Source organism: Amblyomma americanum, chromosome 2 (genome assembly GCF_052857255.1).
Source record: "Amblyomma americanum isolate KBUSLIRL-KWMA chromosome 2, ASM5285725v1, whole genome shotgun sequence".
NCBI lineage: Eukaryota > Metazoa > Arthropoda > Arachnida > Ixodida > Ixodidae > Amblyomma > Amblyomma americanum.
This window is the reverse complement of record NC_135498.1, coordinates 109,576,735-109,592,280: the sequence shown is the minus strand read 5'-3', so window position 1 is coordinate 109,592,280 and position 15,546 is coordinate 109,576,735. Positions and strand designations below refer to the sequence as shown.

General features: G+C 46.6%; 1 protein-coding gene across 1 annotated transcript in view; it reads left to right on the top strand.

Moving 5' to 3' along the window:
* The window catches only part of LOC144118958 (phosphate-regulating neutral endopeptidase PHEX-like), a 47,539-nt gene extending 41,921 nt beyond the window's left edge, over positions 1–5,618 (top strand). Inside the window, exon 22 of the mRNA XM_077651717.1 lies at positions 5,459–5,618. Coding sequence (XP_077507843.1) covers positions 5,459–5,582 — 124 coding nt within the window. The 3' untranslated portion in view covers positions 5,583–5,618. The remainder of the gene's footprint in view (positions 1–5,458) is intronic.
* The last annotated feature ends 9,928 nt before the right edge of the window (positions 5,619–15,546 follow it).

Sequence of the window (15,546 nt, the reverse complement as noted above, 5' to 3'; positions counted from 1 at the left end):
AAAACATACAGAACTTTCTATGGTAATCAAACATTAGAAAATAAACTACCACGGCTTCTTAACAAACTCGCACAAAACGATATTGATCTCCAAAACACAACACGCCACAAACTGTTCGAGTATTTTTTTTTTACACTACACCTAACCTTTTTCTGTGATTTGTCTACCTAATTCTTCTTTCTTTCACCATCATTGTAAGCTTTCTTTCCAGCCAGGACAATGCTGTTGATTTTATGCTGACTACTGTAACCGGATAACAGCTCTGCTATATGTATTTTTTTTATTTTCTTTATTGTATTGTATTGTATTTTCTTTATTTCTTTACTGTATTGCTGTCAAAGTGGGGGCCCGTGGCCTTGTCAAGCTGTCAAACGGCAGCTTTTACTACGGGTCCCCGCCGTCATCTGTACCATGGTGGCAAAATAAATTTGAATTTCAATTTGAATTTGAGTAGCAGGAAGCTGGCTTTGTGCTTATTAGTTACCACCGACTCTCGCTGTGGATTCCACCTCTGGGCTTTTACACTTGCCCTCGATTTTCTCTCTCGTCTTCATCTGTGATTGGCCAAGAGCTCTCAAGTGATGTATCGCGCGGCTAACGAATTTTTTCTTTTCGAAAAAGGATCAAAGCTTGAGCACACGCGGAAGGCACAAATGCTCAGTGCACTAGAAATCCACTAATGATTTATCAATAAGTGGAACAAATTTGTCCATGTAAACACAATATTAGCAATGCGCAAGGAAAATGTCGAAGCGTCGAGACAAGTTCTGCCCTTTGTTGTGGCCGCTTCCAAGAAAAAACAGTCAAGCAGTCTCTAGGAGGAAAAATTTGGAGTTGTTTAAGCTCCGCTTAAGAGTGTGGCGCCATAGTTTTAATGCCTCCCTTCAGCGGTCTGAGTCCTCTGCATATCACTTGGGAAACAGCAACACTGCGGCGCAGGCCCTAATGTTGCTATAGTCGGATAAAACTCAAGAACGAAGCGCAAATGCTCCTCGAAAGAGGCCCTCCAGCCAATATCGTCGTCCGAGTTTCATGACACCGCAGTTATTCCGACTAAGGCGTCGTAATTCCTCATTCATCTGGCACTCCCTGCAAACTAATGCTAGCCGGCCCAAAGGGATCGGTCAAGGGGGAGATTCGGTCGGCGCCATTGGCTGGAGGAGCTCTTTGGAGGGGCATTGCGAACTCATTATAGACTGCGATCTTGTCATGGATTGGTTTTATAACGATTTAATCACTATCAATTCTATAAAACCGATCTAATTTGTTTTCAAAATCTTTCAAATCCTGTACAGCTGAAAACTTCATTTTTACATCGGCACATCTGCACTAGATGTAAATGTTGTCTTCTTGAATACGTTTCAGTAGTAAAATACTTGGGAATTTTATTCGACGCCGACATGTCAAGGAATAGCCACCTTTCCTGCGTTTGCACCAAACTGCTTAGAATCGCCTGTTTGTTACATTCAATCAAATCACTTTGCCCTATACGCGTACGAAGGCAGATTGTGCATAGCACTATCTACAGTGTGCTACGTTACGGAATTAGGTTTTTTTCTCTTCAACCTTCTGGCATATTAACGTCGACTGAGTCTTGAGAATAATAAAAATCTGTGCTCCATGCCCTCTCTATTGGTAGCCATGCTGATTTTTTTGCTATTATACAAATATTATTCTCCTAAACAATTGTACCAAGATACGTATGGACAAGAGAATATTGTTTTGAGTGCCAACCAATACAAGTCTGAAGCCCAAGCGATCGTCTTCTCGTACCGAGTGCTCGCACAAAATATGGTGAACGAGTAAGGGAGTATGTTTTTTCAGCACTAAATAGACTCCCATATTCCACATTTTCTTTGAATACCAGAAAATAGATTAGAGTTAGTATTTTTGTTATATACTAATAGTCTGTACTTGAGCATGTACTTGAGTCATGTACTTGAGCATTTCTGACGTATACAAATAGTCTTCTTTTATACTTCTGTCCTGTACTTTTGTGTAATTCGTATGAGTTACACTGGAATGGTGCCCTCCGCTGCCGGACACTGCCCTTAAAGCCCCTTGTGGCTTCGGCAGGCCCGCATGTGTATAAAGAATGTATGACAAATAAAAGCTTAGTAATAATATTTACCGCTTCGTTCTTGAGTTGTATCGGACTATAGCGCAGGCCGCATCTCGCGCGATCTGTTGGCACAACGGCGCTCTGCGGCGGGTCTCAGTTCTGGTGGGCGCCGTATACCGGCGCCACTACACTAGTTAGCACTAGGTGCCCACGGGAAAACCGCTAGCGAAGAAGTACAGGGAGTTATGGGCTGAGCATCGTTCAAAGCGCAGGAAGCGCGGAGTAAAATAGTATATGAAGAACGCTTGTGGGAAATCGCACGATAACAGGTGGGCAGTTAAGGTATTTAAGTATCTATACAGAAAGAGCATTGACTCACATTGGCGGAAAATAACTAGAAAGCTAGCCAGTAAGTATGCCAGACACGACGACGGAGAAAGAAAGAACATTAAACGACAGGGTAAAAGCGCGGCAGGAAAAAATTGGATAAATTCAATGGAAAAGAACCATAGTGTGTTCCAATATGGACACTGGGAAAGGCAGATCAGGAAGGAAGCGTTTTATAACTCAAAGAGGCAGTGCCCTACTCTTTGAAGCTAGGTCAGGGTGTCTTAGAACGCGCAGCTACAAAAAGAAATTTAACTAAGAAGATGACGCATGTGCTGGTGTGGTAAATCTGCAGAAGCAATAGAACGCCTCATACTCATATGTGATGGTATCCATCCCGATGTCGAGGCAGGCACAGTCACTCTTCCTGAGGCACTATGGTTTAGCGGTAACAACGGTCGTGTTAATAAATCTATAGTGGAAGTTAGGTAAAAGCGAATGGAAGATCGGTGGCTTAAATGCAGAGAGGCTACATAAAGTTAGAAGTGTAGAATGACGTATTTAAAGAAATTAGCGTATTTCAGTAACAACTTACAACCCAGTTAAACTAAAATAAAGAAAAAAACTGAGCATTGTGGCAACTGCCATCACCCCGTTTCAAAGGGGACGCTTCTCTCTTCAATCCATCCATCTAGCGGTGCCAAGCTGCCATGCCAGGCAACAACTTCTGTGTTTTTCGCTTACGGCTGGCGCCGACGACGCCGGATTTTCGGCTTAACGAGTCCTTAGAGCTTTCGCTTTAAAATCATTTGGAAAGGGGCAGTCTCGCCACCTACTCAGTATACACAGACGTGTATCCTGAGTATTCATGTGTCCTTGTGGTTGAAAACCGCAAGTAGCATGCTGCGAACTATTAACTAATACTGGAGCCAAACAGGAATTAAGATATTTACAATATTTAGATACGAAAAAATCATTCAGGAATTTCTTCGATCAGAAGCGAATTTTCTTCCTTCATGCCAATCTAATACTGATTAAGCCTTGAAATGAAATTGCAGATACCGGGTTTGTGGACCATTTTTCGCTTAAGTGCGCGCATTGCTGTCATACGCCTGTATATTATTGGAAGTAGCCTGCAGTGCATTAAGCTGGCGAGTTAACACTCACATGCGATAGATATCTAGACGTGCCACACTTTCAGCGGGAATTTTAAGCAAGTCGTAAAATACTACGAGGAAACAGAATTTCATCCCTTGTCATTGTTACATGGATGGACTTGAATAGCATGAATGCACTTTTTTAATACGGAAGCGAAGCTTTACTATGTGTAGGATTTGTGATCAAACACCGTTCCTCGCCCTGTGCGGCTGCCCATAAAAGTGCCCTATATTAGTTTTGTTGTCCAGTTCACCTGTGTCCTCCAATCGCTTGCAGTCCTGCACGATCCAAATAGGCGTAGAAGACGCCATGTACGCTGACTGTTTTCTGAAGGGTGCTCGAGCATGCCTATTCAAAAGAAACGCAACATAATATAAGTACTGTACCTATATAAGAAAGAGCGACTTATAATGGCGTGAAGTTTTCGATACTTTCACACAGCAACATCATCACCGATTTTTTTGTTTTTGGCAAATAACTATGTCAAAATTAAAGACATTGGTCAGGACGACAAACTGAACTGAACCTGAATAGGTTACTGCATTTGAATGACCAAGACGTCACTTTCATTGAAAGCAGAGATTTCACAAGATAATAACAAAGCACAAATACATATATCGCCATCACCGATCGATTTCGCAAGTAACCTGCATTGAGTAGACACTGAATTCGAGGCGGATTCGACAAGCTAGGCTATGCCGCCATTTGCTTCAAAGCGATGATAACTGAGTTGTTTTTTTTTTTAGTGTAGACGTTGTTTGACTCAAGTGACAGGAAGCATTGTCAATATGTTGTACAGGCAGAACAGAGCGGTGGCTGTACCAAAGCAGTCTTTAACAGCCTCAGGTGGCAACAGCACTTCACAATTGGTAGTGACCGCTGATCCGGATTATGAGAGGGAAATAACTAGAAGAATAAGAATGAGCTGGAGCACTTATTGGATGTTCTCTCAGAGCATTAATGACAGTTATCAATATCCCTCATTATCATTCAAGAGAAAAGTATATAACAGCTGTATCTTACCGGCGTTCACCTACGGAGCAGAAACGTGGAAGGTAACGAAAAGGGTTCAGCTTAAGGGCAACGCAGAAAGCTATGGAAACATGTTGGGGGCACTTAGGCCTATCTCTTAACCGCGGGAAGGTGAAAGCCGTTTGCGACTCATTGCACTGATTTGAATTTGCCATGCTGGAATTCCTTTCACGACAGAGGAGAAAAACACCTGGCGTGAGCAAGCGTGGGAGAGAGACCCCGTGACATCACAAGGACACGTGACCTAGGTCACGTGACCTAAAATGTAACTGTCAGACGCGAGTATGACCCATTAAAGGCTCTCGCTTTAAAAATGTTCAGAGTAATGTTAAGAGACCGGAACAGGGCGCAATGGGTGAGGGAACGAACGTGGGTTAAAGACATCCAGTCAAAATCAAAAGGAAGAAATAGGCTTAGTCAGGGTATGTAATGCGTAGGCAAGATAACCGATGGTCCTTAAGGGTAACGGAGTAGATTCCAAGAGAACAAGCGTAGCAAGGGGCGGCAGAATGATGAGCACATGAGATATTTGCGGAGACACGGTGGCCGCAGCTGGCAGAGGACATGGGCTATTTAGAGAGCCATGGAAGAGGCCTTTGACCTGGAGTGGAGTGATCAGGCTGATGATGATGATAATTAAATTGCGTCATTCAATGCCGGAGTGATATCAACGTACCAAGAAATAGCAACAGAATCGACTTCTATTAAGAACAAAACTGGATGGAGTTGTCATCAGTGTCCCTTTAAGCTCGTTGAAAAGTGTCTCGGTGTGAAATGATCGTGAACACTCTCCTTCGAACTCTAGGGTGTAGTGAGCCAATATAAGGCAATAAACTGCGCTGCGTACCTGATCTAATTAGATTGTGTTTTCTTCCACAGCATCAACAACCCTCTGCGCAACTCAGCGCACTTCGCCAAGGCATTCGGCTGCCCAGAGTCGAGTCAGATGAACGCCGGCCGAGACAGCTGCGACTTCTGGTCTACGTTTCGCAAGGACTTTTGACCGAGCCCGGAATAAAGACACACAGTTGTGCACAAAGCAACGACTTCTATTGGCATGGTTATCGGTGTTCGCAGTGTTCCGTACGAGACCCTGGGAACACTAAGTACTTTATTCGCCTCAATATTAACTGCCCGTCTAGCGTCATTATAAAACCGAAAGCCTGCTAGCCAATTAGTATGTTGGTGTGTACTCGCAGATGGCACTGAATATTCCCGCGGTGGCAAGCAAAATATGGTGACTTCCTCAAGCGGCCGTAGGACACTCACAACAAGCCGAGCACTGCCATTTCAAACCATGCAAATTTCGTTCGTCTCTATATACCCCACCCGCTGCGGTGGCTCAGTGGTTAGGGCGCTTGGCTACTGGTCCGGAGTTCCTGGGTTCGAACCCGACCGCGGCGGCTGCGTTTTAATGAAGGCAAAATGCTAAGACGCCCGTGTTCTGTGCGATGTCAGTGCACGTTAAAGATCCCCAGGTGGTTGAAATTATTCCGGCACTACGGCACCTCTGTCTTCCTTTCTTCTTTCACTCCCTCCTTTACCCCTTCCTTTAAGGCGCGGTACAGGTTTCAAACGATATATGAGACAGATACTGCGCCATTTTCTTTCCCCAAAAACCTATTATTAATAATATTATTATTATTATTCTATGTACCCCCACTGGCTGATCTTAACGTGGCCCAGTTTTGCAGACTACATTCGCACCAAAATTGTAAGCAGCCGTTTGTAGTACAACGTTCCGGGTGATATCTTAGAATTTATCGTTGCATATAACTTACATGTTCTAGACGAGTCGGAGGCTAGCTTGTTACAACGATTCGAACCAACTAGTTATGCGCCTTCAATTGTATGCCTTCCCAGACTCTCTAGCAGGTCTCTTATTGGGCAATGCATCACTTTTTGCGAACTCCACGAAATTCGAAGATTCAAATCTCTATAGGAAGTAGGTAAACCTGGCAAAGTGCTTTTGCGCTAGCATTTAAAATAGTGACGCAATCGATTATTCGATTCTGGGCTGCTTTTCGAAGCAACGGAGTGGTGCGGGTAAGTTCGGTTACGGAGGGCAAGATTTCAAACTACCGCATCCGTCAACCACACTCCACCGTGCATCGTTTGATGCCACCAAACTCACTCTCGGGGGGGCTTTGCGTTCGGTGACGTTGGTTTTTTCCCCTTCTAAATAAGCGTGTATGAGTTGCAAATATACCGGTACTTTCAATGACGTCATCATGCGCTCCCGACCTGGGGCTTTGCTCTGCGGAGAAGCTTGAAGGCCAACGCGATTTTTATCGTCGACTACGTAACCATTTTAAATTCTTGCCCAAAGGACTTGGCATGCTTTACCCGAAAGTGTCACACATTTGACCCCTTTAAGCTCGTCATTTTCTAAAATATATGCAGTTGCCCTTTAAAGCGCGGCTGAGCTTCTAGCCGAGAAGTGAGCCAGTTACTTCACCTTTTCTTTTCCTCAAAAACCAATTTTAACATAAAAAATGTGACGCAACCGTTCGTCGTACATCGTTGTAGGGGGTGTCATTCTATTCCTCGTTGCATATTGTATACGTATCTAATGGTGAATTCTAATCGCAGGCTCGGAGTGGTCTGCACGCTCTGTGACAGAGCGCCTGAATCCGGCGCAGAGCGCGCGACCTGAAAATGCGATTGGCCAGAGCATGCAGGCCAGAGCATGTAGGGCGCCGCTATCGCCGCTGGAAAAGAATGTCACGCAAACTTCCGGTCGGATCCACCGATTTCGGCGGAGCAGTCCCGACTGCTCCAAGGAGCAATCTCGGCTCGTCAACCGCTCCCTTTCTACGACTGGAAGATTCATTCGTGCCTCAGATCTGCGTTTAGAATACAGTTGCTCCGAAAAGAGCAGGAAACGTTGCTCCAGAAGTGCTCCAACTCTGCGATTGGAAGTCACCATTAGTCCGTTGGAGGCTGGCTCGCGACAGGTATTCGAACCGAGTCTCAGAGTTTCACTCGAACCTTTTCAGATTCTGTGTTTGTAGAATCAGCGTTTGGACGCGCGTCTCCGTTTCATTTCTTAGTGCGCAACCTGCGTTGATGTCGAACGGTCACGATGATGCACTAATGATTTTGCCTTCACTGCACGTAATCACTCTGTGTCTGGGCGTCCGCTTCGGCTGCGGGAGTTTGTTGGTTCGAAGCTATGGGGTCACTGCGTCCAGCCGGCCGGGGAAGCGTCCTTCCGTGCCAGCTACACGCAGGCGTTATTCAAGTACGCAACACATATCCCCAACCCGTGGCGCAGAGTCGCAGCCACGGCAGGTCCGGACGAAATAGGCGACGGCAGGGCACGCTAGGAAAAAGTTTATTATCCTAACGCGGAGCAAAGCACACTGCGGAAGAATGTTCTATTCGTAAAATAGATTTTCAGCAGCTCACTAAGTCGTTGACGTCGACCGGCGTTGGGTTCGGGGGCCGGCGGGCAGCGAAAGGGTTCCTCGGAGCAGTCAGGTCAGGTCCGGCGGCGAGAGTCCCATTCCAGCCGCGAGTTCCCCTTTTTATCCCCTGGGTAATTGCCTCCCTAGCAGCAAATCGTTGCCGTGAAGCTTAGGCATGAAACCCTCTCCGCAGAAGGCAGCGCGCTGCCGTGACGTCACTTCAGTGCTGGGCGGAAATGAGTATAGTCTCAGGGGTGCCTGCTCTCCACATTCCTGGTGGGCAGCGCGCAACGTGGAAGTCACGATCGCGGCTAGCGCGGGAGACGGGGGAGGGTGCGATGCGAGTGTATCCCACAAAGCCCACCGCCGGACACCCACCGGCAAAAATGGGCACAAACTACCCCTGGCCCGCCGCCCCGTTTCCACAGGGTTGTGTGCCTGGAGGAGGCTCCGCAAACCCCGCTGCGCTATTTCGGGGGCAAACTCAGTTCCGAACACTCAGCCTGCAAAGGTGGTTCGTTTTCTACTGCAAAGTGAAGAGTTTACCGCAACCTCTTACGCAGTAACCAGTGTGTCTCAACAGGCCTACATGTTCAACACTGCTGTAAGGGATCCTTCGTTTGAAGAGAAAACTCAGGGTATCACTGCGGTTGGGCAAGTTCGGTCTTTCCGGCTGCCTGACTTTGCGTGCGTGCAAAATTTGTGTGTGCATTTCATGCTCTTACTTAGTTTCGCGGCTTTAATCCGTATTTTTTTTCCTATACTGCGTCTTTGCTCTACGACATCAAGCCAAGCACTATTATGCCATAACTTTCGTTAACCTCAGTGAGCTAACCACCTTCCTTAGCGGGCGCTTCCACCATGCTTCGAAAGGAGGATAGTCCCGCTAGAGGCAAACGTCTAATCTCAGTGCCTGTTCTGAGTGTGTGATCTCCAGTTTTCTTAAACCCTTAATTGACGAAATGAAGTTTTTCTCTCTCTCTCTGTACCTTACATTTGAGCTTCTGTGCACTATGTGAATTCCTCATAAAAACATTGTTGCACACATGGATCAGGAAGCTGAAGGGAGCCTTCTGTGAAGAACCTTGGCAATTAAAAAAAGTAAGTTTGCAGTAGTCTTTCTTCAGATATTAGTAGAACAAATCGTTTTTTTCATCCGCAACTGCCCTACCTTTCGAAAGAACAGAAGTCGCTGCCCTTCTCCCATTTTTAGGAACGTCCAGCAAGCTTCTAGAAATGCTATCCTGAGACCTTGCTGCTGCTGTTTGAGCCCCTCTCTACAGCTAGGTTGTCTGTTGACGTGATTGGGACCTTATGTCAGGCAAGAGCTCCGACTGATCGCGATTAGCATTCACTGTAGGCGCTGAACTGCGCTTAAGTGCCAGGAGAGATCGCGTCAGCAGCCCAGACAACCTTTCACATCATGGACTACAGGCGGCGCAACCGTCCCAGTGGTCAGGTCGCAAAGCTGGACGAGCTCACACTGACAAGCAAACAAAACAGGAATACCGGTATACTGAGGTTGATATCCACCACTTGCTCCTCCAAACCGTCCTCCAAACCGCACCTCTCCCTAATCCTCACATCGGCATTGTCACCTGCTAGTAAGCGGTCTGCGTAACTCTCGCCGACGATCACCACAATCGCCCAGGTGAGGATAGGTTGACCTATCAAAACGTTGGTCAGTATACTGCGGCTTCCCTTCTTCCCCTGGTGATGTTGGCGCATAAAGTAAGAATATCTGTCTCTGTCTTAGAGCGCAGCTATTAAAGGCGAGTTCATGGGTTTCCCGAGGGGAAACCGAGAAACGTAAGGCCAGAAAGCAGCAGCAGTAGCAGTCGGCATAGCCGGTGGGCGGCTGGCATGGCAACTATTGAGAGGGTGGTTGCCATGGAAGAAAGAGTGAATAGCAGGGGCGTATTAATACGCTACAGGAGAGGGGTTCCTACGGGACCAACATTTTACCGTAGAAGGAGGAGGGTATGGCGAGAGAGTAAGGCTTCAGCGCAAAGTGCAAGCCGAGGAGAGTGTCAGCAGCCATGGCGCCGCGCTTGGAACAGCGAACTACTGAGAAGCGCTATTGGATCCGTGCGTCGGAGGAGATTAGAGGACTTTGTCAACGCGGTCGCAGAGACATCTTGCAGTGTTGCTCTAGAGCGATATGCAGAATGGTTTGTTGCACGAAATAATCCCGTCTAGCAAAGTCCGTACACCTCTCCTTTGATGTTCAAGGTTCTCTTAACAGCAGACAGAGTAACGCTTCATGAAGCGCAGTGGGAATACGATATGGATGGCGCAGAGGGCGGTGGAGTGTGTTGTGAGAAAACTGAATGAAAATTGGAAGGGACACTTAAGCTCCTGCTTAAGGGCAGGACGCAATAGCGAAATGGGTTAATCCGATAAATGCAAAAGTAATTCTCTACTATACATTCATCGATACCTGGGCGTCATCATGCCCCTTCTGGCGTGGCGTTGAAGCGGTTAAGTGATGCGCCAGTGCTCTCCGAAGGCAGGTGCTCCCAGCAGTATTCCTTGTGCTGCCCAGGTTGGTCAACCTGAGCGATCAATCATTAATTTACCTGCCACCAGCCACAGTGGGCACTTTGCTCACTATTCAGGGGCCGGTTGTGATGAAGCCGCAAGGTCGCGTGACCGTGCGGTGATCCCCGCGTGACCCACCTGCCTCCTAGGTTTCTGTCAGAGCGCCACCCGCCACAGTCATTCTCGTGATTTTTCGCTCACAAAGCCGACGTCGACAACGCCGACACCAGATTTTCCGCAGAAATGAGCCTTTAACGCCATCGCGTTAGAATTCATGTACCGACTGTGGCAAATGTACATTCAAAACTTTTTATGAAGACTACACATTTTGCCCAGAGAGAACACAGCTCTAGTATTTACTTTTATTTTGCTCTAGGCCTCCATTCGAAAACATCTTTTTTTTTCCTTTGTTGCATCCGCTGTTCTAGGGAATAGGATTTGAATCGAAGGTGACCGGCGTAAACGTTAGTAAATACGGTACCCGCACCTCGGAGGGTCATTGATTATAGCTTGCGCATCTATGTTTCTTAAAGGTACTTGCAACTTTCGCCGATCGCTGCGGAGCCTGTCGGCAAGCCAGAGAAGCACAGGCGAGCCGCATTGGCCCCCTGTCCCCATTCGTTCTTGCGCGTTTTCGTAACGCGCTTGTATTTCCATGGCTTACGTTGCGTGTAGTATTGATTATTAGCGATTCTACTATACCACGCATGCCTTCAGTGGCGTAAGCGAACATACTCTCGCGTAGTTGACAGCTCGGCAAGTTTTCAGTCTCCCCACGAACGCACTCAATCGCCTTCCTCATGCGTTCGCTTCAAAGCGCCGGATCATGGCTGTTCAGCTTGTAAAATAAATGTCTGCATCCCGTTCGATTTTTACTGTGGAGTGCGTATTGCTTTTCTCACATTTTCGTCACTCTCCGCATTCAGTGGTCGTTTTCACGCCTAGTCAACACATTTATGGTTAGAAATTGGATTTCAAAGCTTTTATTTCATCAGAAGGCAAAATGCAGATGATCCGTGCTAGATGGCTATGAGTCCACGGCTGACAGCGACCTGACTAGCCCATTCAATGGCCGTGGTTCGAACGTCCAGGTCTCAGCTGGCCAACACGGCCGCCTATTGCTCGAGAGTAGGAACTTGTATTAGGGATTCCAGTGGCGGCTCCTCGTTACAGTTTCACAAAATGTTAATGTAAGTGGCTATTTCACCAGATAGTGTATATTCTTAGTTGTAATCAACGTCGATAGAATTATAATAGTAAACAAAAGGCGCGCTTTTTGCAAACGAGACCGGTTGCCCGCCTTTCAATGTTAGTGTGCATTTATAGAAAAGACGTCCATGCCAGAAGTCGTGTCGGGGGGCGCAAGTGCCAAATTCTGAGAGGCTCACTGCTTCTCTATCCTCCTAGGAAAGCGTTGGCTATCGAGAAGCAGACGACGGCTTAAAAGAATGCATCACACAATGCCACGTACTCGAGCTTGTAGTGGAGCTGGCTGTCGCCCCACATAAAACTTGCATCTAAATGCAGTATGTTACGTTAAAATTTTTTATGTGTTATCTCCGCAATATGCGTGTTGGTAATCAAACAGGTTGGCCATGCTCCTTGTAAGCCCAGAGTTCTGCGGTGCTTGCGCCGCCTGTCATTCGCGACGCGAAACCCTATCGGGGCTGCCGAGGCCCGCTCTCCTCGCTTTTGCGCGCAGTGTGGTGAGTGGTAATCGCCACCAGTGGGAGCTGTTTCCTCAAGTAATGTTTGAGTCATGCAAGAAAGAAAAACATGTTGCATAGGCTGTTCAGACAGCTGCAGAAACTCGCCGGCAGTGTATAAGAATTTTTAGACGCCCCTACGAACGGGAGCAGTGGACCGACTGCCGTTGACAAACCGGGCAGAGCATCTCAGCGTCATGAAACAATTTTCCCCACTGCTTGCTGAAGAAAGCGATACAGGCAGGCTTCCTTATAAAAAGAAGCGCCTTCACCAAAGGCCTGCCTCAGCTGTCTGTGCTGCTTGACGAAGGATATAATTATGACGCCTTAACTCAGTGCACAACAGCTTACATTTGTGCTGCTGAGGCCTATTCTCGCCTTGCGTGCACACAATGCGCCCTTAAAGACAAACTCCGCCATATGCCAATAAAAAAAACCTTATGAAGGCTTAATTTCAATTAAATGTGGGCCACTTTTCAGACATTTCCTTGAGTTACAGTGAACAAACCAAACGCAATTTTTGTGCAGGTTTAAGAGGTCTGCGAAGAAAACTCGACAGAATGAAGCATTTCTTTAACGTTGGGGCTCAGCTTGCTTTGCGATAGTAACTACACGCATTGAAGCTCGCGCAGAAGAAAGCTTAACCGCGGCTCCTGGGGCTCTAGTGCGAGCGCTAGGCGACGGAATTTCAGGGCCCAGAACTGTTCCACGCACAACGCAGACAACAGTTTGCCGAACTAACCTAAGTTGCTGTTTATATGTTTTGTTTCATTACGCCTCAATTGTGTTGAAGAATGCACTTTACGGTATCTAGCGGACACAGACAGGGTATCGTGCACGAAAGAAGAAAGCGCAATGTGAAGCAATACCACGCTACTGATGCTCTTTAAAGAAGACTGGAACCAGGAGTGTTCCTCTCTAGTTCTAAATCGTTCCACTACCTTGTCTAATATGCAAATGACTGTGAAAATGATCGCCAATTTTTCCTCAGCGCGTTGTCCACAAGTCTGCCTTCAAAGCACTTTGAGCTTTTAGCTTTGCGCGCTGATCGGGCACGCGACGCAGGCCTAATGGTGAGTGCAGAGAAAAAAACTGGGGGAGGGGTACACTTGAACTCCTCCATAGAGGTATATCGCGAGAGCTTTAATGGGTTAATGCAGATACATGCGGAGTTGCTGCTACTCGACTTTGCATTCTTCGATCTCTGCAAGTCATCATAAAACTGCGCGGTGCAGCGCATAGGCGATAAGCTACTGTTCTCTGATGGCAGATGCTGCCAATCAGTGGGGCTGAGCTAAGGCAGCCAGAAATTAATAGCGGCAACCAAATTAATAGCAAAAAATTTTTAACCACGACGGATATGTGCTAGTAATTTAACTTGCCAATATTAAGTGCATTTCTTTCTTCCAGCTTTACTATACCTGCGTTTTCACATGCACACAACTGTGTCAACGGTAGAGAGAGATAAGAAAGATGGTTCTTTAAAATCACAAGTGAAGAAGAGAGAGGAAAACCTCAGGGTGCTTGCAAACGTTTCAACAAGAGGACTTGTCCTTTCTTGACCTCTTGACGAAACGTTGGCAAGCACCCTGAGGCTTTCCCCTCCTTTGTTCCCTTTTCGATTCACACCAGTGACAGTTATTCGTAAGTCCGACGTGACTGCCTCAATCGAGAGAAATCTACACTTTCAGCGTAAACCAGGGAAAATACTTCGCATGCTAAACAAATCAGATTGATTTCTTATCGGTGGAATTCTAGTTGGAAACAGTCGGCATCAGTCGGCAGTAATAACTGTGGCGGCGTACAATGATCAGCTCCTCGTCTGTCAAGGCTCGGCGACGATCGTGTGAGAAACAGCAACATTCTCTCTGCTAGATGTGACGTCACGTACATGGTCACTCTCATGCAGTGCATTTGCCTTTCGCGTGCTGTCGTCAGAAAATTACCTTAGCAGTACGCCCATAGGCCAAAAATCACCGCATGCATAACTTGGTCATTTTCGCAGTGCCAACGGGAAGCCGCCGGGAGCGCCGCACCGACGCTTACGACGGCTGCTGCTGGCCGGCTTTCAGTGGCTCCCCTATAGGTATTGCACGCGTCGTATTGGCGAGAAGACGCTGCTGCTTCCCACAAAAGCCCATTGGACGCCGAAGTCACAAACAAATGTCAATGTTGTGTAAGTGGCCATCCGCATTCTTGAACTCAGTGTGACGTTTCAGGATAACACAGGACGTTCCTCTCAAGTATTACCTTTTACCAACAAAATGCGGGAATCGTACCCTCTGCCATTGGCTGATTGAGCACTTTTACTGGCAATGTTATTTCTTGGAATGTCGCTATGAATTGAGAGCCAAGGAATGGTGATGTCGAGTTCTTGTTGTGCAGACTTACGTTTGACTTCTAGCTACCGCTGAACGATAGCTAGGAGGAAAATCTAGAGAAGTTGCTACTGTAAATTACATTCAACTAAATATTGCATCAAATCGGAGTATACTGTCTGTGATGGTGTTCAGCGCCATGTGTCACATTGTGGCAGTCGTAGAAAGTACAATTGTTCGTCTAGATTGTCTGGGCTTGAACACAGACATTTAAAAATAAATAGAATTGAGTCGTGCGGTCACGAGCCCAGTGACAGGGAAGTATCTGGAAAAGAAAATAAATGCGCACTATTAATATGTCGGCAGTGGTTATACAGAAAAAGACTAGTTGTGGATTAAAACTGTAGCACGTATTGAGGTTCAGCTGTTGAGTTTTTTGCGACTGCGACGAAATTTTAGAAAAACATGACTTCATCTACTTTCCATAATACCACACCTCCTTCAGGGTTCTTGTTTTTCCATTAATAGCGTTTAGCAGGCAGGCAAGAGAAATAAGCAATTTCTTCAAAACGTGCTCCCTCACGTTTTATGGACAATTTTCATTTTACTGTCACCCTTTCCTTGTCTGTGGCGTATCTCAAACTGATGGTTCTTCTTTGCGAAAAGTGACCCCGTGGCCTCTACCGCTTCTCATGCTGTCACGGGATTTAATATCCTGAGGACGGTAGACATGCCCTAAGTTCACGCCACGCAGCTTATCCTCGCTGCTGAAGAGGTGTGGCGATCGCAGCGTCGTCGGTCCATCGCCAGTTTCCTCTTACAGCAGTAACGACAGCCTAGATACATTTCGCAAACACGAAGAAAATTGTCGTAGTGTCTTTTCGCCATAGGATGATGCGTAAGTTAGGAAACATGAATCACTACATGAATTTTTCCTACGCTCACTACCGATATTATAATTGAATTATTCTTACATGCAGTCTCGGGTTCAG